This window comes from Papio anubis, chromosome 10 (genome assembly GCF_008728515.1).
Source record: "Papio anubis isolate 15944 chromosome 10, Panubis1.0, whole genome shotgun sequence".
Classification (NCBI taxonomy): domain Eukaryota; kingdom Metazoa; phylum Chordata; class Mammalia; order Primates; family Cercopithecidae; genus Papio; species Papio anubis.
The window spans coordinates 62022782-62047335 of NC_044985.1; the positions used below are offsets into that span (position 1 = coordinate 62022782).

Here is a 24554-nt window from a genome sequence, read left to right on the forward strand (position 1 = left end):
TGCATTACTGCTAAGCATGTTAATTGATTTAACTTTTTTGGAGTGAAATTTAGTGGTATGTAACTACAGTTTTTTTAAAAAGTCATACTATGGGACCCAGTAACTCAGCTTCTAAAAACATGTATTCTAAGGAAACAATCAAAGATACACGTTAAAGATTTCAGTTAAAAAAATGTTTATTGATGTATTCCTTTTTTTTTTTTTTTTTTGAGACGGAGTCTCGCTCTGCCGCCCAGGCTGGAGTGCAGTGGCCGGATCTCAGCTCACTGCAAGCTCCGCCTCCCGGGTTCACGCCATTCTCCTGCCTCAGCCTCCCGAGTAGCTGGGACTACAGGCGCCCGCCACCTCGCCCGGCTAGTTTTTTGTATTTTTTAGTAGAGACGGGGTTTCACCGTGTTAGCCAGGATGGTCTCGATCTCCTGACCTCGTGATCCGCCCATCTCGGCCTCCCAAAGTGCTGGGATTACAGGCTTGAGCCACCGCGCCCGGCGATGTATTCTTATAGTAGTAAAAAAATTAGAAACAGTCTAACATTCAACAAGGAAGTATTTAAATAACCTCCTTCATAGCTATGCAGTGAAATATTGCACAGCTGCTAAAATTGCTTTTGAATATTTAATGCTGTGGGAACATTTTACTTTTAAAATCTCCGTAGCCACAGGTTGCAGATCCGTGGACTGAATCAGCCATTGTTGAGCCATGTAAAGGGTTACATACATAACATCGTTTATGTAACCAGCCATGGATTGAAAATATCCCCCCTGCTACAATACAGCGATCAAAAATATGCAAATAAAAAACAATACAGTATAACAACTGTTTACATTGCATTTACATAGTATTAGGTATCATAAGTAATATGGAGATGATTTAAAGTATACGGAAAGATGTGCATAGGTTATATGCAAATACTATGGCATTATGTATAAAGGACTTGAGCATCTGTGGATTTTGGTATCTGCAGAAGGTCCTGGAGTCAGTCCCCCAAGGATACCAAGGGAGGACTGTATTGCTCATTGAAACCAAAAATCAAGCAAAAAGGCTATTAAATTGAAAAAAAAATTATTTTCATTTTGTTTTTAAGCATTGAGTGTGTATATGCATTAAAAAAACTGAAATAAAATATATCAAAATATTGAAAAAGTTTATTGCTGGTTATGTGTGGTTTTACTTTCTATTTTTCTGTTTTCCCCCCAAAATTTCGGCAATGAATGTGTTTTTCTAAAGGTCGTATTATATGAGTTTGTGTGTGTATATCTTTAAAACAGTATTTGCTTCAAAGAGAATAAAATACCTAGGAATCCAACTTACAAGGGATGTAAAGGACCTCCTTAAGGAGAACTACAAACCACTGCTCAGTGAAATAAAAGAGGACACAAACAAATGGAAGAACATACCATGCTCATGGATAGGAAGAATCAATATTGTGAAAATGGCCATACTGCCCAAGGTTATTTATAGATTCAATGCCATCCCCATCAAGCTACCAACGAGTTTCTTCACAGAATTGGAAAAAACTGCTTTAAAGTTCATATGGAACCAAAAAAGAGCCCGCATCTCCAAGACAATCCTAAGTCAAAAGAACAAAGCTGGAGGCATCACGCTACCTGACTTCAAACTATACTACAAGGCTACAGTAACCAAAACAGCATGGTACTGGTACCAAAACAGAGATATAGACCAATGGAACAGAACAGAGTCCTCAGAAATAATACCACACATCTACAGCCATCTAATCTTTGACAAACCTGAGAGAAACAAGAAATGGGGAAAGGATTCCCTATTTAATAAATGGTGCTGGGAAAATTGGCTAGCCATAAGTAGAAAGCTGAAACTGGATCCTTTCCTTACTCCTTATACGAAAATTAATTCAAGATGGATTAGAGACTTAAATGTTAGACCTAATACCATAAAAACCCTAGAGGAAAACCTAGGTAGTACCATTCAGGACATAGGCATGGGCAAAGACTTCATGTCTAAAACACCAAAAGCAACGGCAGCAAAAGCCAAAATTGACCAATGGGATCTCATTAAACTAAAGAGCTTCTGCACTGCAAAAGAAACTACCATCAGAGTGAACAGGCAACCTACAGAATGGGAGAAAATTTTTGCAATCTACTCATCTGACAAAGGGCTAATATCCAGAACCTACAAAGAACTCAAACAAATTTACAAGAAAAAAACAAACAACCCCATCAAAAAGTGGGCAAAGGATATGAACAGACATTTCTCAAAAGAAGACATTCATACAGCCAACAGACACATGAAAAAATGCTCATCATCACTGGCCATCAGAGAAATGCAAATCAAAACCACAATGAGATACCATCTCACACCAGTTAGAATGGCGATCATTAAAAAGTCAGGAAACAACAGGTGCTGGAGAGGATGTGGAGAAATAGGAACACTTTTACACTGTTGGTGGGATTGTAAACTAGTTCAACCATTATGGAAAACAGTATGGCGATTCCTCAAGGATCTAGAACTAGATGTACCATATGACCCAGCCATCCCATTACTGGGTATATACCCAATGGATTATAAATCATGCTGCTATAAAGACACATGCACACGTATGTTTATTGTGGCACTATTCACAATAGCAAAGACTTGGAATCAACCCAAATGTCCATCAGTGACAGACTGGATTAAGAAAATGTGGCACATATACACCATGGAATACTACGCAGCCATAAAAAAGGATGAGTTTGTGTCCTTTGTAGGGACATGGATGCAGCTGGAAACCATCATTCTTAGCAAACTATCGCAAGAACAGAAAACCAAACACCGCATGTTCTCACTCATAGGTGGGAACTGAACAATGAGATCACTTGGACTCGGGAAGGGGAACATCACACACCAGGGCCTATCATGGGGAGGGGGGAGGGGGGAGGGGGAAGGGATTGCATTGGGAGTTATACCTGATGTAAATGACGAGTTGATGGGTGCTGACGAGTTGATGGGTGCAGCACAGCAACATGGCACAAGTATACATATGTAACAAACCTGCACGTTATGCACATGTACCCTAGAACTTAAAGTATAATAATAAAAAATAATTTAAAAAAAAAACAAAACAGTATTTGGAATGTCGTAAATGTGATAAAATTGTCAGCAAATATTAAATATCATTATGTATTATATTAAAATATAATGAAATTGCACACCCTACCTCAATAAGAATAAAATTAGAAGTTAAATGAGTATGAAGGATATTATGCCACATGGGAAGCTTGGCACAAGTTTTTCAAACCACTTTGAGGTGCGGAGGCATGAGCTGGGTCACCTTTTGTCTTCTTTCCTGCTTACATTTGATCTCACAGTAATTTAACTTAATTGTGTCTCAGCAGGAACTTAGACTATATATATGTGTGTGTGTGCATGTGTGTATATATATATATATATATAGTGAATCATTATTCATTCTTTCATTCAGCAAATGTTTATGAGAACATATTGTATATGATGAATATTTGCTGAATGAAAGAACATATATTCTCATAAATATAAGATCTGATATCAATACATATTCTCATAAATACTTGCTGAATGAAAGAATGAATATGATATGTATATGAATGATATGCTCTCAGTTTATAAGGGTGATCAAAACAGTCCAACTTTTTGCCTCAAATGAACCTACATAAATATTAAAAAGATATATGGCCTCTTTTTTTTCTCTTGTATTGTTAGCAAAATCATGTGAGTGATTATCATACTGAAAAATCCTTAAGGCAAAGAAAGGCTGTTAATTCTCTCCCTCCCTCAAACACATGATTTTTAATGTTCGAAACAGTATTTTTCAAAGTTCTCTTAACCTGAGATTTCTATGGTTTGACTCTAGGATCAAAACACAAGGGACTTTGTCTGTATTATTTCACTTATAATTGTTTTGTATATTTCTGGTGTTTAAAATGTTTAAGGTTGCTTCCCACTCATAAATACATAATATGTTGAACTTCAAATGTGTATATTAACTGATTCTCCATAAATAAAAATAAGATGTATATATAAAATAATTCATCTGTTGTATTTAGGGAACCGTAATCGTTGCATGCAAATTTTATTGTTAGTGTTTTTAACTCAAAAGTAGGAGTAAACCAAAATGTGTGATTTTTCTTTTGTGTGACTCATTTGTTTGTTCTTTATTAGTTGGCGGTATGGGTCGGATCATTTGTTTTTAAAACTATTTAGGTATGATTGACATACAAAAACTGTACATATTTAATGTATCCTATTGAGTGTAATTAATTTTTAATTTTTTTGTGTACTTCCTAAATTTATAGTCTGGTGAGTCTGGAAACAGATCTATTTTTCACTTGTCCTGATTTAATGACAGTTTCCAACATTGTTTTGTTATTACAAGTACAGAAACTTTATTATTTTTATTTTATTTTATTTTGCCCCTTTAATGAAGATACTAAAAATAATGCACTGGAAGGTGTGGCAGAGTTGGAAAATTTGTAACCATCATAATTCAGATGTAATAGGTTTGGGAAAGAATCCTCAAAAATGTTAAAGCAAGGGAGGAAAGTTTGTTGAGAAGCAAGATGTTCTTCTCTCCTGGACCCCATTGTTTGTTGGTGGTCAGAATTGTTCAGTGTAATAAATAATAGACATTTTTTTCTTAAAAAAAAAAAAAAGAAAAATCCTTATCCTGGGTAATTTTAAAAGCCTTTTAGAAAATTACAGATTAGTGTTCTTTTCACGTCACAGTTTTCCTGCTTTAAACTGACTCTACATGTTCCAGAGCATTAGCTCTTGATATGCCCTGGTATTTGTCTATGTGATTTGCCGTTTGTTTATAATTGCTGTAATGAAGCATGATCCGTATGTGCTTATACTCTGGTTGCTGTGGTTTCCTCTGATTTAGTTATGCTGTTGAGTGTTATGAGTACAGAATCAGGAGGAAGTTCACCAGTAAGTTCTGGTTCTATTTCTACTTAAAGGCAACCATGGGAATTAAAAAGCTGTTTATTCCCATACCTTTTATCTCTTCATAGTCAATATCGCTGAACTACTCTTTGCTATCAATGGACCACTTGATGGGTCCACATGGTATTTCTTACAACACAGGGTGTCTTAAAACAGACCAGTTCAATGGTGAGGCTATACTGGCTGATTCATAATTCTGTGCAGGAAGGGATGGGACTTTGCTGACTTTGCTTTTCTCCCTTCAGAATTTCCCAGGTGTGCTGTGTGGACGTTTTTCAGCCACTGTTTCTAAAATTTTCTACTTTCATTCATTTTAAGGGTGCTTATATAGAGACCTACTGTGAATGCACTTCTGCATCTTGCAGTGAAGGCCAGATAATGGAGAAAGTAGTATAATTGCTACTTCTTCAGCCATGGCCTTTTGGCTTTGGTGATTTTAATATTTTATGCTAGTACAAAGAAAAAACTTTTTTGAAGGAAAATCCACACACATCTGCTGCAGGCATTCAGAAGGATGTAATCTATGCTGCCATCACTGCTGTTGCCTTCCCATTAAAGAATAGGCCATCTGTCTCAACTCATGTTAACAGCTGTCTCACCAAATTTTGATGTCCTGATCATGAGGTGACGCTGACCATGGTTACTGGGTTCGCTGGGTAACATGATGGTCATGGAAGGCATGGATTCCTCACTTCCAAAAGGGCTCCCAGATGTCAGACACCAGCAAAGTGTTTGAAAGTCATCTTTCTGTGGCAGTGGGAATGTGTAAGGTTCCTAGAGATTTATTCCTGTAATGTTTATAACTGAGATGATAGCTGCTATTTATTGGGTGCCTACTGTGTGCCAGCCTTTGGGCAGCACTGCGCATACACTGGATGCCTACTCTGTGACTTGCAGTGTCTTGCAAGGTAGATATTATTATCCTCATTTTACAGATAGAGGACACTGAGGTTGAAAGAGGTTAATGATTTGTCTACATCACACAGTAAATAGCAGATGAGGGTTGGTATGCTGGTCTGAAGGGCTGCAAAACTTATGTTCTTTTGTCTGCCCCATACTCTGTACCCCCAAAGTAAAAGCTAGCTGACTTGCTCTCAGTTCTTGAAAATTAGAAATTGTCTGGTTTGAGTGTGTTTTTGAAAAAAAATAAAATTGGAAATTAACTTGAGTGTGCTGTAAGGGTAACAAAGAAATTATCCCTAAGATCATACCATATTTAAGAGTGCTATAATTTTTTCTTTTTATTTCACTCATTTCTGCTTCTCTATATCCACAGAAGATTGGGTAGAAGATGCTTTGTGATATTTAGCGATTTGAAATTTCTGTTATTTTTGTCATTTGACGTTAGCTTTAATGTTAATTCAGAAGGCCATATTTACAAGCCTGACTCAAGAGTAAAATCTTGTCACCTTCCAACTCCAGCCCTTAGTGACTGTGTGCCTCTCTTAACCTCTATGTCCCTTTCTCTGGTCAGTCAGGCAGATCATTTAATAGTCATTATTCAAAGGCTTGTGAAGATGAAATGCAGTAATTCATGTAAAGCATAGAGATAGGAATGTAAAAACCAGTAAATATTAACTGCCATCGTCATCATCATCATCATCAACACTATCCTACAAAAGTTACTAGTACCACTGAAATAGTGTTGCTACGTTCAAAGTAGCAGCTATAACTAGAAGAGAGACATACCAAATAGCCGAAAGCTTGAAGAACTAGTTTAGAAATTTCTAAATTATTTTGGATATTTTCTTTGGATATTTTTCTTTGGATATAATTATTTTGGATATTTTTGGATTGGAAAATATTTTGGGTAATCTGTGAATATAAAAATAGCTTAGCTAAGATAGTTACATGAACAATTTCAATGGAGTTAACATTCAAAGAGCAATGGACCAATTCTCTTTACTACTCTCCTAAATTTGCAGAAAAAGTGAGCCTATGCAGAAATTTGTAGCCGCAGCCCAAAACATTTCCAGCAGTGCCTTTATATCGTTGTAATGAAATTTAAGTAGGTAAATGAAAAGACCCCTATTCAACAGATCTCCTGGACTCTCATTTTGAGAGTCACGTTTCTCTCTGCGTGAGTTGTACGAAACTGTTCAGCTATTATTAAGTGTCTCATTGTCTATCTGTTTACCTGCGTCTTTGATACCAAGTAAACTAGACTACAGTCATGTTGGCACATTTCCACTTGCTGCCCAAGAGGTATTGAGATCAATGAACACTAACCCGAGGAGCATATTCTTACCAAATTAAAGAGCGACATGAAATATGTGTTCCAGGTTCCTGGTTTTAAGCTAAATATGCATCAGTTATCTCTGATCAGGGGAAACAGAGGGCGGGTAAGTACTTCCACCTTCTCTGTGTGTTCTAAGTTCCTTAAAAAACTTACCTGGAAATTAAGTTGTAATTTTAGCATTTGAGAGGAAACTTGATTTTAAAATAATAATCGACTGGTTTACATAACCCTTTATTTAACTTGCTTACATAATGTGTATAACACTTTGAAGGTAGTGGCATGTGTTTCCAATTCACTCTGAAAGAATATGAAAACAGCTATCTTGTGAAGAAAAGTACAAAAATTATACCACAAATTATGATCTTAAAGGAAGCCTTATGAAAAGAACTAATGTTTGTTAACTGAAGATGTCGTGAAATTAAATTTGATGTGTTCCCTAATGACTAGTCATAGCTTTAAATTGAATAAATAAGAGTTCTGTGATTAATCCACTAGATTTTTCTGTTTTAAAAGTTAGGCTTTTAACTGTTTTCAAAATTTCTATCCTATTGGAACATGATTTTATAATTCCAAGATAGGCTGGGTGCGGTGGCTCTCGCCTGTAATCCCAGCACTTTGGGAGGCCAAGGTGAGTGGATTACAAGGTCAAGAGATCGAGGCCATCCTGGCCAACATGATGAAATCCGGTCTCTACTAAAAATACAACCAGGCGTGGTGGCGGGCGCCTGTAATCCCAGCTACTTGGGAGGCTGAACCCAGGAGGTGGAGGTTGCAGTGAGCCGAGATTGTGCCGCTGCACTCCAGCCTGGTGACGGAGCAAGACTCTGTCTCAAAAAAGAATAATAATAGTAATAATAATAATTCCAAGATAAAGCTGGAAGGTAATTGATTGCTGAAGGACTGTTCTCTGCCAATTAGCACTAACAAATTCCCTGCATTTTTGACGGGCTTCGGTGTGCAGATTGTTGTACTAGGATGGGGTGGATCATGGGTAGAGAAGATGGAAGTCCAGGATGAAGAAAAACTTAGCGGAGCGTGGTGGCGGCTGCCTGTAGTCCCAGCTACTTGGGAGCTTGTCCCCACCTTCAAGGAGCACTCAGTCTAGCTAGAGGCCAGGACTGGGTATGGTCAGTTTAAACTGTCTTCTTTATAGCTGCTGGTATAAAAAATACAACACTCAAGTACTTAGATATTTCATTTAAAATAACAAACTGCTTGGTATGTAATTACATAACTTTAGGGTTATGCTTTTAGTTTTTAAAACCATGAGTCCAGAGAAAATTCAAGGTAGGGGATTAATTTTTTATTATTGAATACACAATAATAGGTTCTAATAATATAAAAATACAAGACTGGCAAGTTGTTGTTGTTGTTGTTGTTTTTGAGACGGTCCCGCAGTGACGCAATCTCGGCTCACTGCAAGCTCCGCCTCCCAGGTTCACGCCATTCTCCTGCCTCAGCCTCCCAAGTAGCTGGGACAGGCAGCCGCTACCACGCTCCGCTAAGTTTTTTGTGTTTTTAGTAGAGATGGGGTTTCACTGTGTTAGCCAGGATGGTCTCGATCTCCTGACCTCGTGATCCGCCCACCTCGGCCTCCCAAAGTGCTGGGTTTACAGGCGTGAGCCACCGTGCCTGCAAGGTTGGCAAGTTTCTACAAGAGCTGTTGGCTTCTTCATTGTCATCCTGGAGGTTACATGGAATAGCTTATGTTTTGAAGCTAGTTACAATTACAATAATGGGTATCCGCTGGTAATTTTCTAAATTGTCCTTTAATTTTTTCAGTAACAAATACATACATGATTGATGCTAAAAATATTCATTTACTTGCTATGTCTCACTAAATGTTTTTTATGATTCTCTGGGCTTTGACAAATCAACAGAATTTGGGGTTTAGATATATTGTGCTATATTTGAAATGATTGAACTTCTTATTTTTCTTCCGTAATATAAATTGTTTTGTAACATCAAATGGAGAAGAGACTAATATTGTGTTCTTTGTGCTAGGTACTGTGGTAGGTATTTTGCAGTTGTGGGTCCTGGTCTGTGTGGTTGCTAACCCTTCTGACCTACATAATTCTGGCAACATCTTTAGTATCCCCTCGTATCTATAGAGGCAAAATTTATTTCTATCACACTTTAAATATACCACATCGATTTCTGTGTCTATGGCTTGATTTGGAAGTTAGGGGATTTAATTTCCTCTCCCTAGCTTAGTTACTTTATTTCCTGCCTACATAGTTGCTAAGGTCAAGTTTCTTTCCAGGCTTTGTTTTCCTTAGCATGTTTTTTTGGAGGCAGGGGAACAGTTGGTGATGTATCTGTGGTTTATTGCCCAGCAACATGAAAGGATGGGGATCGGGGAGAGTCCTCAAAGAGAAGCTCAGATCAGAGATACCTGACTGGAAGATTAAAGTAAGCAAAAGCAGTAGCCACATGAGACAAGGTTAATACGTGGGCTTACGAAAATGTCCTAAACATTATTTGGTCTTTTGTATGATAAGAACTCTTTCTAGAATATAAGCATCATAAGAGTAGTTCTCTTGTCTCTTTTGTTCTCTGTGGCCCTGTCATCTGTGCCTGGCACAGTGTAGGTGCCTAATAATGATGTGTTGATTAATTGAACTATGAATGAATAAATAACATATTTCAATGGTAGTTTCTGGTCTTGTACTTTATTTTATTTATTTGACTGAAGTTTTTTGTTGCTATTCTAGTAAATGGTGAGGGAGAAGCTTGCTACTAAAGTGTGTAATTTCTAAATGGTTATTTTAAAAATTATATTGGAAACTTTTTCTCCTATAGAAAATTATCTCAAAGTATAAGGTAATGTATTTGTTGGTGGGGGAAGCATTTTATATCTCTGTAATACAGTGACACTTGTATCTTTGATCTTTACAATGACACTTGTATCTTTGATTTTTATTACCCATCGTTCTTTTTTAGAAAAATCACCTCATGCATTTAAAAAAAAAAAAAAAAAAAAACTTTAAAAAATTCTTTGTAGTCTTTACAGTAGGGAAGTTTTGTTCACATGTATTTGAAGAGTGCATGAAATAAGGTTTGTTTCCTTCTTTTATGCTTTTATAATGTGCCAAGATAGTGAGGGGTTCTTAATGAGTAGATTTACGTAATTTAGGTTAAGGCATGTACTTTTTTCCCCCCAAGGGTTTTAATATAATTGCAAAATTCCTCTTTAGAAAGATCATATCTAATTTACATTTTCTTTCTTCCAACCCCACTTCATTCTTGAATCTGATGGGTTAAAAAAAATTGATTCTTTTATTGAATATTTCTAAGTCCGAACATCTTTTCAAATGTTTTACATGTGTCACTTGTTCGTGTACTTCGTCCATTTTTCTGTTGAAATTTTATCTTACTAATATATAAGTGTTCTTTGTAAAAGACACCTACCGTTTATGGTGTTTGGTGAATTGTTTTCTTCTCTGTGCAGTTTTGTAAGACACTTTAGAGACTGAAGGGTGTGAAGGCTCTGAATTTTTATTTATTTATTTAATTTTGCGATGGAGTTTCCTTCTTGTTGCCTAGGCTGGAGTGCATGGTGCAATCTTGGCTCACCGCAACCTGCACCTCCCAGGTTCAAGCGATTCTCCTGCTTCAGCCTCCCAAGTAGCTGGGATTGCGGGCTTCCACCACCAAGCCTGGCTAATTTTTGCATTTTTAATAGAGACAGGGTTTCACCATGTTGGCCAGGTTGGTCTCAAACTCCTGACCTCAGGTGATCCGTCTGCCCCAGCCTCCCAACGTGCTGGGATTATAGGCGTGAGCCACCATGCCTGGCCACCTCTGGATTTTTTAACATAGACCTTTCTTTTTGTCTGTTGCTATTCCCCGTTGGAGAGTTGAGCAAATATTTCTATGTAAGGCTAATTAGTCTAAGTAATAGGTGTGTCATCGTCATAAAGTTGTAAGTTTTCTTGTGTATCATAAAATTTTTCAAGAGATATTCCTCTGACTCTCCAAGACTGAAACCAGCATTGCAGCAGCAGTTCAGCAGCAATTCTAGAAGAGGAGGGGAAAATCCTGTGCCGACATATTTTTCTGACTGTTGCTGCTGTCTTTGGTCTTTTCAGGAACTTGCCATTTTAAACATAATTCACTGTTTTGACTGTGTTATGTATGATTTCATCCCCATGCACATTCACATGAAAAGTGAGTTGTCTAACCCTGGGCTATGTTTCCATTTATTTTCAGAGTATTCACATACTGGAGAGGACTGCTTCCTCTAGCACCGAGCCCTCCTTAAGTCGGCAATTGCTGGAACCGGAGCCCGTCCCCCTCTCCAAGGTCAGTGATGGAATGCGGTGCTTTCTCTGCTGGCATGATGCCTACTCTGGGGCCAATTGAACTGTGAATAACTTTTATACCTGACTCCCCTAAAATAGCTGTGATGCCAGTTGTAGGCAACTCTTTGCACTTTTTCTGCTTCCAGTGAGTAGAGTTTCTCTGCCCTTTGTAAGAGAGAACAGAGAATGTGTACTTTGCTGGGATTTGCAGGATTACATACAGAGGTCCAAAATTCTCTTTAAGGGAAGAAGGAAAAAGAAGCTATTGCCTTCCCTGTTGGAGATAAAAACATATTTCTATGCCCAGCTAATGGAAAATTTAAAAAACTGCATCCAGCAATAAAAATAATAACAGCTACCATTATTGCCCATGTACTGCATCACCAGACACTATGAGAAGTATTTAAATATATTATCCCATTTAATATAGTTCTTATAAGTAGCTCCACACACACAGTGTAGGTATTTATCACATTTTACAAATATGGAAACTGAGAGTTCGTAACTTGCCCATAGTAAATAAATAAATAAACTATCAAGGATTATAGCAGAGCAAGAATTCAAACTTAGATTTGTCCAACTCCACAACCAACGCTTGTCAGCTCTTCCCGAGCTGCAAGGTAGAACAGTACCTATGCGGAGGGGCTGTTGTATATTCTGGCTTCTAGGCTCCTTCTCACATCTGGTCTTCCTAGCAGTGAGCTCATGAGAGAACAACTGCAGATTATTTATAAGACCTTTTCTGTGTCATGGGAGCCAGTGTTCCCTCCCCTTCAGCCTGCTCTTCCTCAGACTGGGGAAACATTAAATTCACATATGTCTAAAATGTAAAAATGATAGGGAAAAGTTGAAGATATACCATCCTACTCCTGCCCATCCCTCCCTGAGATTTTCAATGGGCTTCCTCCTTTATTGAGAAATTCTGAAAATAGAATGCATACAGACTTTGAATTCCAGTATAAAAATAGCACTTTATACCCAGAGATGGTTAATTTCTAAATATGTAAAACCGATCATTACACCTTGCTTTTCTATATTAAACATAATCCTTTTAGAAAAGAACACTTTGCTACCCAACTGTTACGGAATATATACACTTGAACCTCTTTAAACTGTAAAGATATTACAAGCTATAAAGTTTATTCTGTCAGACAAGAATAGACTGCTAAACCGCAGAAAGCAGGGAGTTATTAAAGTATAAAACATAACTTAGAGATAAAAAGTGGTCTTGACTTCCATTTGAATAGCAAATAGAGACTGTATACCTGGTAAATATAATATAACTGGTAATCTCTTTGAAACAGCAATTCTCTCTTATAGTTAGCTAAAGGAAATAGAGAACAAATAAAAGGGCAATGGAAAAAGGTAGCTAAAATTTATTGAGCACCTACTTTGTGCCAGGCACTGGATTAGAACATGTATTATCTCACTTAGCCCCCAACTCGTTGAAGTGCATATCAATGTTGTTTTTACTTACTGATAATTATGGCATAATTTTCCAGGCATGAAGACTTGGTCTAACAGCAATTCTTCCTAGAAGGAGGTGGTTGTTAGCCCAGCTCACAGCAGCTGGGGCTTGGGTCCACTGGCTTGATATAAAGGGATCTGGGTAGGGTACATACAGCATCTACTTCCCATTACTTCTCCATGTTGTTGCCCATTTAGATCTTGCTGTAGGACTACTAAACCCTGGTTGTGTTTCTGTGTCAGTAGACACCACATCTCTTGGGGCCTCATGAAATCAGAGGGCCATATCTAACGCAGACACCATCGCATCTCACCATCTCTCGGCCCCTTTGAGAGATGGGCTTCCTGGGCACTGGTTAGTAGTGGAAGAATTTTTTCTTGAAGTACACATTGTCCTGATCAGGATTTGTTCCAATCCTAAGCTTGATGCATTCACCTGCTAAAGCATTTTTATGTACCCACACACACTCACCAGCATACATCTGCACACGTGTGCACATACAGTTTACCTTCAGAAAGGAAATGTCTCTATTTTTTCCAAATGAAAAAACTTGGGCAATTATAGCATTACTGTCTGTTCTTATTTATTGTTATTAGGGTAAAAGTATTTTTAAAACTTGTAATACCGATAATATGTATATATCTGACACGTCAAGTACTGACATGATCACATTATGGCTTTTAGCTCTGTTTCTGTTATAAGTAAACCCAGGAAAATTGGAGACTTTTAAGCAGAAAAAATATCAACTGAAATTACAAAAACAAATGCTTCAATTTTTGGAAAATAATTTTAATTTTCTTAAGATAGTCCTAGTCTACTAAGCATAGAGGGAGAAATTTTAACATAATGGAAAATAGAACATAGATGAGTTGTTTCATTCTTATACACTTTATTTGTAACATTATCCACAGCATTTATAATTGAAATAGGGAGAACATTGTCTGCTCTGGTTTTATGTTTTGCCTCTGTCAGTTTGACAGCATATTTGATTGTGAGAAGTATAGTAGGACTCTTTTCTCTTTCTTTTACTGGACTTAGTAATATTGCCTCAGACTGAATAAAATTATTAGCTCAAAGCTGTCACATCTATGTTTAAGAAATACACGTTAACTTTTTGCCTTTCTATCTTATCTCTTTTTTTCTCCCTTCTGAAGTTAAACTCCCAGAGAAGAAAAAAACACTGTGATAGATATTAGTAGCCGTACATGAGAATGATACATTAGATTTTGGGGACTCTGGGGGAAAGGGTGGGGGGTGTCGAGGGATAAAAGACGACACATTGGGTACAGTGTATGCTGCTTGGGTGATGGGTGCACCAAAATCTCAGAAATCACCACTGAAGAACTTATTCACATAACCAAACACCACCCGTTCCCCAAAAACCCACTGAAATAAAAAATAAAAATTTATAAAAAGAAATTAGTAGTTAATAGCCATTACTACAATCTGAGTTTAGTCAGAAGAAAACTTGCAAAGCTCTGCACTTATTAAATGTTTCCATTTTCACAAGTTATACAGAATATTCTTCATCATCCACACACACACACATACAGTCAATCAAAGATGAACACCAGCTTCCAAATAAATCTAGCCAGAAATACAAATATTATTCTTCTAGAGATACTATCCATGGATGCAGCTACTGAAAATAGAAATGCCACTAAATATGGTGGATATCTCTCTAAGAACAGAGAGAGAGCTCTAATGAATGTATTTACACATAGATGGAGATTATTTTGTGGAATATAGTGGTCATCTACCTTTCTGTGTGAGTCAAAGGCCACAGGCATTAGAGTTTTTATAAGAGCCTACTGGTTTCTCCTATTATTCTAAACATTATTCATAAACAGCGCTAACTTGTTGAATTGCAGTTCACTACTAAGAAATGCAACCCAGAGGCTCCCAGGGGCACGTGTATCTTTGAAAGCACGAAGTTCTTTGGTGTGTCTTTGGTGAGCAGGTGTCTTATGTGCGCTTTGGAATGCACGCAAGCCTTCCCGAGAGCAACCGTGACCACAGCGCTGTTATTCCCTGTTAATAGCAGGTTCCAAGCCACTTGAGACAATAGCAGCCTTTCCATTTCTACACAGAAAACCAGGTCCGCGCACTAATTGAACATTTGTCATCAAAATAGTCTTATTTTGAAACTTTAAAGTGCCTCTGTGCCCGGGGATTCACTGTCTGGAAAAAATGCATTTTAAACATCCTGAGTACAGGCAATCGAATTTCCATCCTACCCCAAACAGACAAGGTGGCTCCACTGAGTCTCTGATGGACCCCACTTACCTCTAGGTCTACCTGGGAAGCTCTTTTTAACTTCAGTTAAAAGTGCATAGCTGTGTTTGATGTTAGAATTTGCTCCAGAATGTTGTTCATACTTCTTTCTGGTGGGCCTAATACTGCTTCAAAAGCAACTTCTACTTAAGAATCTGCTTTAAGTGTGTCATCAGGCACTGAGAAACGTGATTTGTTTCTCTTTTTTTCTCTCAGGAAGCTGACAGCTGGGAAATTATAGAAGGGCTGAAAATAGGCCAAACCAATGTCCAGAAACCAGACAAACATGAGGGCTTTATGCTGAAGAAAAGAAAATGGCCTTTAAAAGGCTGGCACAAGGTAACATTTTTGTCATATTCAGGTTCAGATTGTCTTCATAAATAAAGAAGATCTTATTTGCTATCATGAGGTGGGAAACTAAGAATATGACTCTATGCGTAAAACTAGCTTTTTTTCCTTTTTTTTTGAGACAGAGTCTTGCTCTGTTACCCAGGCTGGAGTGCAGTGGCATGATCTCAGCTCACCGCAGCTTCCGCCTCGCAGGTTCAAGCGATTCTTCCACCTCATCCTCCTGAGTAGCTGGGACTACAGGTGCACGCCACCATGCCTGGCTAATTTTTTTATTTTTAGTAGAGACAAGGTTTTAGCCTATTGGCCAGGCTGGTCTTGAACTCCCGGCCCCAAGTGATCCGCCCACCTCAGCCTCCCAAAGTCCTGGGTTTACAGGTGTGAGCCACCACACCCAGCCGTAAAACTAACTTTTAAGGCCTTATTTTAACCACATGGATTATAGTCTATTATACTTAACAGAGACAGAGATCTGTAATATACATATGGAGGGAAAAAAATATGTGATATTTAAAATCCAGTTTGTATATATTGTTGTCTGATTTACTTTTTTCACTTAAATTAGTATAGATAAGTTCTCATTAAATACTCTTTGAAATATGAGGTATTTTAAATGGATGCATGTATCACTTTGGATGGATCTATATTATATATCCCACTGCTATCGAACTAATTCCCTCTTGCTGGATATGTAAGATATGCCTCATTTTTTACTATTGTGATGTGATGAATATCCTTACACATGAACTTCTATTTAGTTCTTTGGGATAAATTCCTAGAATTATTGTTACCAGTACAAACTACAGCTGGAAAATCACTGATCCCAGAAGTTTGTTTACTGCTCTTTAAAGTCTACAGTTTATTCCTCTCCTTCCTCATAATATCCTTATCCTATATCTCAGTTTTAATGATGGAGAAAATATTTTTTACTGCATTTTACCATTACCCAAGTAGCAAGGATTCTGTCATACTAAGGAGGAGAAAGTTGCCGGACATTTTCAGTTTAAACTCTTTTTTTTCTTTTTTTGAGACAGAGTCTCACTCTGTCGCCCAGGCTGGAGTGCAGTGGTGAAATCACACCTCGTTGCAACCTCCACCTCTTGGGTTCAAGTGATTCTTCTGCCTCAGCCTCCCTCCCGAGTAGCTGGGACTACAGGCGCACGCGACCATGCTTGGCTAATTTTTTTTTTTCTTTGGTATTTTTAGTAGAGGTGGGATTTCACCATATTGACCAGGCTGGTCTCAGACTCCTGACCTCATGATCTGCCCACCTCGGCCTCCCAAAGTGCTGGGATTACAGGCGTAAGCCACCGCGCCAGTTTAAACTCTTTAGTGGGCCACCCAGTATCCTCTTTGAAATCAGTGGAAGAGTAAATCTATATACTTGGCACATCTGCACGTTGATTTCATCTCAGGGCAGATACATTTATTGGCCCAAATGGCCAGTGGTGGCTGCCCATTGGCTCAATGCAGGGAGGTTGTGTATGTTAACTTCCTTGAGGAAACATTTTATGTGTTTTAAGGGAAAGACTTAAAAATGAACACATGGGAAATGTTGCCCCGGTCCCCTGTCTGTGAAAGTCCCTTCTTCCTTGTCAGAAACTATCTTTCCTGAACCCATAGTATTATCATAGTGCCAAGGACTTGCCCTCGCTGTTGTTCTTCCTGAGATTTTCGCCAACTGGCCATCCTCCTTCCTAAGATCACCGTTGCCTTTCATTCTGACCTTACCTCTTTGTGTTTCCCCAAATTGATGGCCTTGCTAATTTCTTTCCTTATGATATGCTATAAGTGATCTCTGCTGAAATTCTTTGATAGACAGACATGGAAACACAGGAAAAAGCGGTCAAAGAAACAAATTTTGTATGAATTGCTAACTTTAATTTAGCACTTTCAGTCCATGATTCAGCAAAACTGGCTGTGGTTTGGCAGCAACTTTCTAGACAATGCCTTTAAACATTTTGCTACATAAATAACAGAGGGCCTGCTTTGCACTGTTGTCTTTTCTCCTGATCTCTGCAACCACCATGTGTTTATTCAGATGTCAGCCCATTTGACTGACCAAGTTAAGGGCAACTGATTTTAATCAAGTGTTTTTCAACTGTAGAGACTCTTTTTTCCAGTGCTGACTTGTTGTCCTGCAGAACCTGAAACAAAGGGGTTTCAGTGGCCTTCTGTGAGTCCTATGCAGAACTCATAGGGGTGCTCTGTGCAGAACTCATAGAAGGCCACTGTACTCACAGAAGCAGATCCCGGGTCCTGACTACCTGCCATCTCAGCAGCTAAGAGGTCCCAAATCACATAAAAACTTTCCAGCAGAGTAATTTTCCAGGAACAGAAAGATTCCTTGCATCTGTAGAACTAGAGGACACAGGACCCATTCTTTGACCGGGCCCTGGGAACTGTTTGTTCTCTTGTGAATTACCCATGGAAGAAAAATCAACAGCTGAGAGTTCCTGAGTGTTTGTAGAGCAAAAATTGGCAAATCCATTCAGACTGGACTAGGATTATCTTGGAGGAGACAAAAATTGCCAAAGACCTCTCTCTTTTTTTACCCTTAATGTAGTTCAGAAATAATTTTCAGCCTCTTTGATTAATGGTAGAATGCAAACATTTGCTAAGTAGAGATGCAAGCATATTGCTAAGCCCACTTAAATTTTCCAGATTCATTATTCATAGATTCAGTCCATTGGCTTCTGTAATGGACATGAACATTTTCAGGAATTATCTGTGGTATCCAGGGAAAATTCAGGAGTGTGTTCACAGTGAAAAATTCCCTGTAGACGTGTACAGAGCTCCTTATATAGTCACTGTGATCATTTCTCACTTTGAAAAACATCCCAATGTGGTTCATTCAGAGGATTGTAGCTTCAGGTCCTCAGATTCCTTCTCTGTTAAGAAAAATCATGGTGAAAAGACTCCATCCCCATTGGATTATGTATAAAAGAATCTTGATGGTTAACAGTATGGAACTAGAGCTCTTATCTCCTTGCCATTTAATGTGACTGACTGTGGCCAAATGCACTGAATCCAGATACATTAAAATGATCAAACATATTGATTAATAAATGCCAAGCAACATTAGACCCACATTTGTGAATGTTTTATATAATTCAAAATACAGACAGTAACTGGGGGTGTTTGGTTCTTGCAGCGTTTTTTTGTCCTGGATAATGGAATGTTAAAGTATTCAAAGGCACCACTCGATGTAAGTAGCACACAGGACATGTTTCAAAGATTGATTCTGAATTCTGCTTGAAGTGAGTAAACACTGTAATTGTACAAGCCTTGTGCCATAGTTACCAGCTTTGTGCATGTCTGGGCCTGTAAGATTTCACAAGCTCCCAAACCTCCATGTTCTAAAGTGTTTCAACCTAGTGCATGAAGATTTAACTATTTTGATGTGTGTTATTAAAAACAGAAGCTTAAACCTTAAAAGTGACACATGAGTAAAATCACCTTCTGTCACATGGAGAGAAAACCCAAATGGGCTTTTTTTCTGCATCTCCCAATAAACTCTGCTTTATGTGTGCTGCTTTGTTCTTGTCAATGTCCTTTTAAAAACTATCTTACAAATCTTATTTCTAGGTCATATGTCTTTTTATCTTGGAGATCCCAATTCACAAAAATTATTCCAAATTGTTTTTATTTAGTATACAAAGGAGTAGTTTGCATGTAACACTGGAAAATTCCTTCCTTCATCATTGTGGTGTGGGGAAGTAACAGAAGTCTCAGGTTTCAGTTTTGTCTCCATCTCTGCCATTGAATCAGCCATGTCCTTGATCAGAGGAGCAGCCAGAAGGAAGAGTCGGCTGCTCCCTGCTTTCTGGTCCCAGCTGCCCCGTTCTGCCTCAGCAGCTGTCTGCCAGCTGATTACTCAGGGATGTTCTGTGTTATAGGTCAAAGATTGACCGCAGTTATTTTAGGACCACTAAAGATGGGAGAATATAAGCTGTGCAATCTAGAATTATGAAGAATTAGCATTACATTCTATGCCAAGACAGGAATAAGATGAATAGTCTTATTTATAAAAATTGGTGTGAAGTCACTTCAACATCAACTATCCTAGAACCTAATCCATAGAACCTTAACTATTTTGTTTGTTAAGGAGTTATATGTAGTATTCCACTTTCCATAGATAAGTTAAAGATTACCTTGAGTTCACTTAAATCCAGTACAGAAATATCAAATTATATATCCTTTCAGCCTATTTACTAGTCTTTTGATTTCAGATTCAAAAAGGAAAGGTCCACGGGAGCATAGATGTCGGACTGTCAGTCATGTCAATTAAAAAGAAAGCTCGAAGAATAGACCTTGACACAGAAGAGCACATCTATCATTTGAAGGTGAAATCACTTTTCAACAGTTTCTCTGCCATTATCAGGGGAAACCATTTGCCTACACCAGTGGTAGACAGGAGAGTGATTTTACAATTACTTTCTCCACTTGTTCATTGTCTTAGGTGAAATCTCAAGACTGGTTTGATGCATGGGTATCCAAACTGCGACATCATCGGTTGTATCGTCAGAATGAAATTGTGAGATCACCAAGAGATGCTAGTTTTCACATATTTCCTTCAACTTCCACAGCTGAATCCTCACCAGCTGCTAATGTTTCTGTAGTAGATGGAAAGGTATGATTTTGTTCTATAAAAACCAGCCTGAAAATTGCTTAGAAAATTATGCAAATTTTGGCCAGGCACGGTGGCTTACGCCTGTAATCCCAGCACTTTGGGAGGCCAGGGCAGGCGGATCACCTGATGGCCAGGAGTTCGAGACCAGCCTGGGCAACATGGTGAAAACCCCATCTCTACTAAAAGCACAAAAATTAGTCAGATGTGATGGTGCACACCTGTAATCCCAACTACTCAGTAGGCTGAGGCACGAAAATTGCTTGAACCTGGGAGGCGGAGGTTGCAGTGAGCCATGATTGTGCCACTAGTGAACAGCCTGGGCAATACAGCAAGACTGCATCTCAAAAAAAATAAAATAATAAAAAAGAAAATTATGCAAATGCGTAACTGAGTCTCATTTGGGAAAACCAGAAAGAGGAGGTTTGCTTTGTAAACTAACACTCAGAAGACAGCAGTGACATTTGGCATGAAAGTTAATTGCAAGTATAAATTAGGCCGAAATGTGGATCACCAAGAGAATTAGCAGTTACTTTTCCATTTTATGAATGGACTACCTTCTAACTTTATGTGGCTTTGTAGGAATACTAGGAAGTAAGTTAACATTTATTTAATCAACATTCAGAAATCAGATGTCTTCCCGGATGGTAATAAGAAGACCTCAAAATCTTGAAAATGAAACTTGCTTTTGTGTCTTGACCTATAATACATACATGAGAAGCTATGAAATTTCCCCATGAAGTAATTGCATGTGAGCTCAAAAATGTGACAGTAGTATAAGTAGTAGCCTACTTAAGTGATCAGGCACTGTGTTAAGCATTTGGCACTCATTCCTCTCTAATCTTTCAAATAACCAAAGTTCAGAGACAGGAAAAAATTTGTCCAGAAGTGACATAGCCATTAAACAGCTGAGCCAGGATCCAAGTCCACGTCTGTTTCCAAAATCAGTGCCCTTTCTATTTTTACCAGGTGCCAGACTAAGGGAGACTGACCTTGTTCTCTGGGCTGAAATAAGAGTTCACTTCTGTGTTGATGAAAAGCAAGAGATGTTGTTTGTTAAAAAAAATCAAGGTTAAGTCAACAGACATGAAAACAGCTGTTCCTGCCTTTGATTCAATGATTAAGTTTCCTGAAACCTAGCCCCACTGCACTGCGCAGGGGTGCGCCAGCTTTACACTTGGCACTTGAAATTGAGGGCAGAGAGGGTGAGGAAGCTGGCTGCCACAGTACGTTGTGTTCAAGAACGTTCCAGTGAAGATTCTGCTTTTCTTTATTTGCTTACACAGGAATGTATGTCATACATAGGTCCAAGTTTCCTTTGCAAACCACTGGAAAACCTCATAGAGTAACTGCAGTACTAACCAAATCAGATTAAATGAAACATTACTATATTCAGTTTTTGTTATTTTAATGGCAATTTTCATTAGATCCTATTAACTATGTTAAAATTATCTCAAACCTTACATTATTTATTTTTTTTCTGTGTTTTATTTGTATTTATTTATTTATTTATTTATTTATTTACTTGAGACAAAGTCTCACTCTGTCACCCAGGCTGGAGTGCAGTGGTGTGCTTTGGCTCACTGCAGCCTCCTCAACCTCCTCCTCCTGAGTTCAATCGATTAACCTGCCTCAGCCTTCTGAGTAAGCTGGGATTACAGGCACCTACCACCACACCCAGCTCATTTTTAGTAGAGACAGGATTTCGCCATGTTGGCCATGCTGGTCTCAAACTCCTGACCTCAAGTGATCTGCCCACCTCGGCCTCCCAAAGTGCTGGGATTAGAGGCCAGATTACACACCTGGCCTTCAACCTCACATTATTCCATTCTGGTTGCAGCCTTGCCAAGGACTGTTTAATTATCTTTTTTCTAGGAATAGGGTATTGGATTAACCCTAATACCAACCAGTTCTGAAATAAGAAAGGGAGCGAACCATCTGGTCAGCGCATCAGGAAGGTTGGGAACTTACAGATGCCCAAGATAGTGCCGAGTTTCTCTGGCCTCCTGTGTTCTCACCAGAGAACTAAATCCTAGATTTAGTCCACGTTAAATGAGAATTGTATTCCAAATAGATCTTTAAAAAATACAAATTTTTTATTCTTTAGTTCATCCAGCTTCTGCCTACATCATTGGCACAGAGTATTGATGAAAGTATATTATTTTTATCTCCTATGTATTAAATTTATTAAAATATTTATTAAATTTATTGATGAAAATATGTTATTTTCATCCCTTATTTATTAAATAACTTGGGTAATATCTGAGAATGGAAGACTAAAATCAAATCCTCCCCACTATTTGCCTTGAAATAAGAAACTTCTTCAGCTCTGGTTTTCAAAACAGATCTGTTACTCTGGTTAATGACATACCTCTAAGATCTACTCAGTGAAAGATTTCCATTACATTTATCAAAATGCAATAAAGAGTAAAAAGAGCTTTTTATCACTTTGCCTGCCTTCTACATATCAAATTATGAGCCTCCTGAATGTTAATTGGTTTGTGGCCCTCTGTGGGGAATAAATAAGCCTGGGTTTGCTAAGAATGTGCGGCATTCACTTTGTAATGATTTAGAAGAGACACAATTCAGTTGTAGTTGAATATTAAAGTCAACTATAAAGTTTTAAAATTATTTCAGTTTTTTAAGAAATAAGTTTCTTCTTTTTTCACTGTTTCCTGCACTCACCTTAGTATCTCTATACTTAATACAGTTTTCACTTATTTCACATAAAATCTTCTTAATGAAAAGTCTATAGATAATAACTTCAATGGAAAGCTCTGGATAATAACTTGCCAAGACTGTCTTTTTATAAATAATTTTCAATATGAATTCAAGGCATTGCAAGGTTGCTTACTGGTGGATAATGTATTGAGGAATCACATGTGGTTGAGGAGACCCTGAGTGGTCATAAGGGTGCAGAAACCTTTTGGAAAGGAAAGACTTAAATCATGAGTTGAGAGTACTGCCGTAAGGACACTGCACATACAACTTACTGAGTGATTAAAAATTACTGGGAATTTGAGTTGGCAGGTCCTTGTGACTATGAGATACAACACACTTAAATGTTGTCCTTCACTGAATGATGGAGATGGCAACTTAATGAGAGGTTGTTGTTAGGAATGTCGCCCTCACTAAGCGCAAACCACATTAAGCCAAGAAGCTTCTTCCATGTTTTGACTGTGCATTTTCTTCCTTTCTTTGTTAATACGGCTTGAGGATACTTGTATTTTTTTAGTCATTGAAATGTACTGTTTCATAACCATACAATTCATCTTTGTTTGCCGTAGATGCAACCAAACAGCTTTCCATGGCAGTCCCCTTTACCATGCAGCAATAGCCTCCCTGCAACCTGCACGACTGGCCAGAGTAAAGTGGCAGCCTGGTTACAGGACTCGGAAGAGATGGACAGGTGTGCGGAAGGTTAGTTCTTTCCCTGTGTGGCCTGAGAGTAAGCCAAAACCAAACAAGAAACCAAACCTAAAGCGGTGAATTATGAGTGCTACATCTTTTACCCTGATTGCCTTGATCGCCTTGACCTTTCCTTGCTCTTACTTTTTCTCCTCCTTGTTCTTATCTTTATGCACCAGCTCCTTCTCTCTGCCGTGACTCGGGCTCCTTACCTGCCAGTTCTCCTGCACCCTCACAGCAGTTGAATCTGGTTCTTGCCTTTCCCCTGACTTCTACCTACTTCAGCCTTCTCTCCTTGTCTCTTCACCAGTTCCTTCTGGCTTCTTTAGCTCTGGAACCTGGGGCAGTCACACAGAAGAGCAACCCCCGAGGAGAGCCTATGCTGCCCACAGCCCAAGAATCACTGCTCTGTCTTCCTCACTAGGTCACTTCCACAGCTGCCTTCTCTGCTGCTCTGTCTTGTGCACGGAGCAGGTGTATGTTTCCCGACAACTCGGCAATAAATGGCAAAGTTGTGAAATGCTGCATCTTATATCCACAGTTACCTGTTACTGTGCTCCACTATGGATCAGTGATTCAATATTCTGAACCAATACCTGATTCCCTCACATTGCCATCTCTGAGCCTCTTCACCTCTTCTTACCTTTACCTCCCTCGTAACTAACCAGAGCACAATGGTTCAAACTTGATGTACAGACCATTTCCATTCTATGAGAGTTTTCATTTGACCTTCAAAACTGAGAAAAACAAGGGCAATGCAGAGAGTGTTTAATAAGTCTCAATTAGTTTATTTTTTTAGATGATCCTAAGATGATATTGGGCCTATTTTTTTTCAGATTATTTTTCCTTATAAAATTATAATAAAAGCAGATATTAGATCACTTTTTTGTGTTCTCACTTAAAAAAATTAAAATTTGGTAATCTATGTTAGTGCTCCAACCAAAAGAA

General features: G+C 38.3%; 1 protein-coding gene across 12 annotated transcripts in view; it reads left to right on the forward strand.

The window, feature by feature from the left end:
- OSBPL6 (oxysterol binding protein like 6) overlaps window positions 1–24554 on the forward strand; it is a 210398-nt gene that overhangs the window by 123606 nt on the left and 62238 nt on the right. For all 12 annotated transcript variants that reach the window (XM_021923747.2, XM_021923754.2, XM_021923744.2 and 9 more), the window contains exons 4-9: window positions 11387–11479; window positions 15437–15559; window positions 18723–18776; window positions 19801–19914; window positions 20031–20201; window positions 23486–23618. In XM_021923747.2, the coding sequence (XP_021779439.1) occupies window positions 11387–11479; window positions 15437–15559; window positions 18723–18776; window positions 19801–19914; window positions 20031–20201; window positions 23486–23618 (688 nt within the window). The remainder of the gene's footprint in view (window positions 1–11386; window positions 11480–15436; window positions 15560–18722; window positions 18777–19800; window positions 19915–20030; window positions 20202–23485; window positions 23619–24554) is intronic.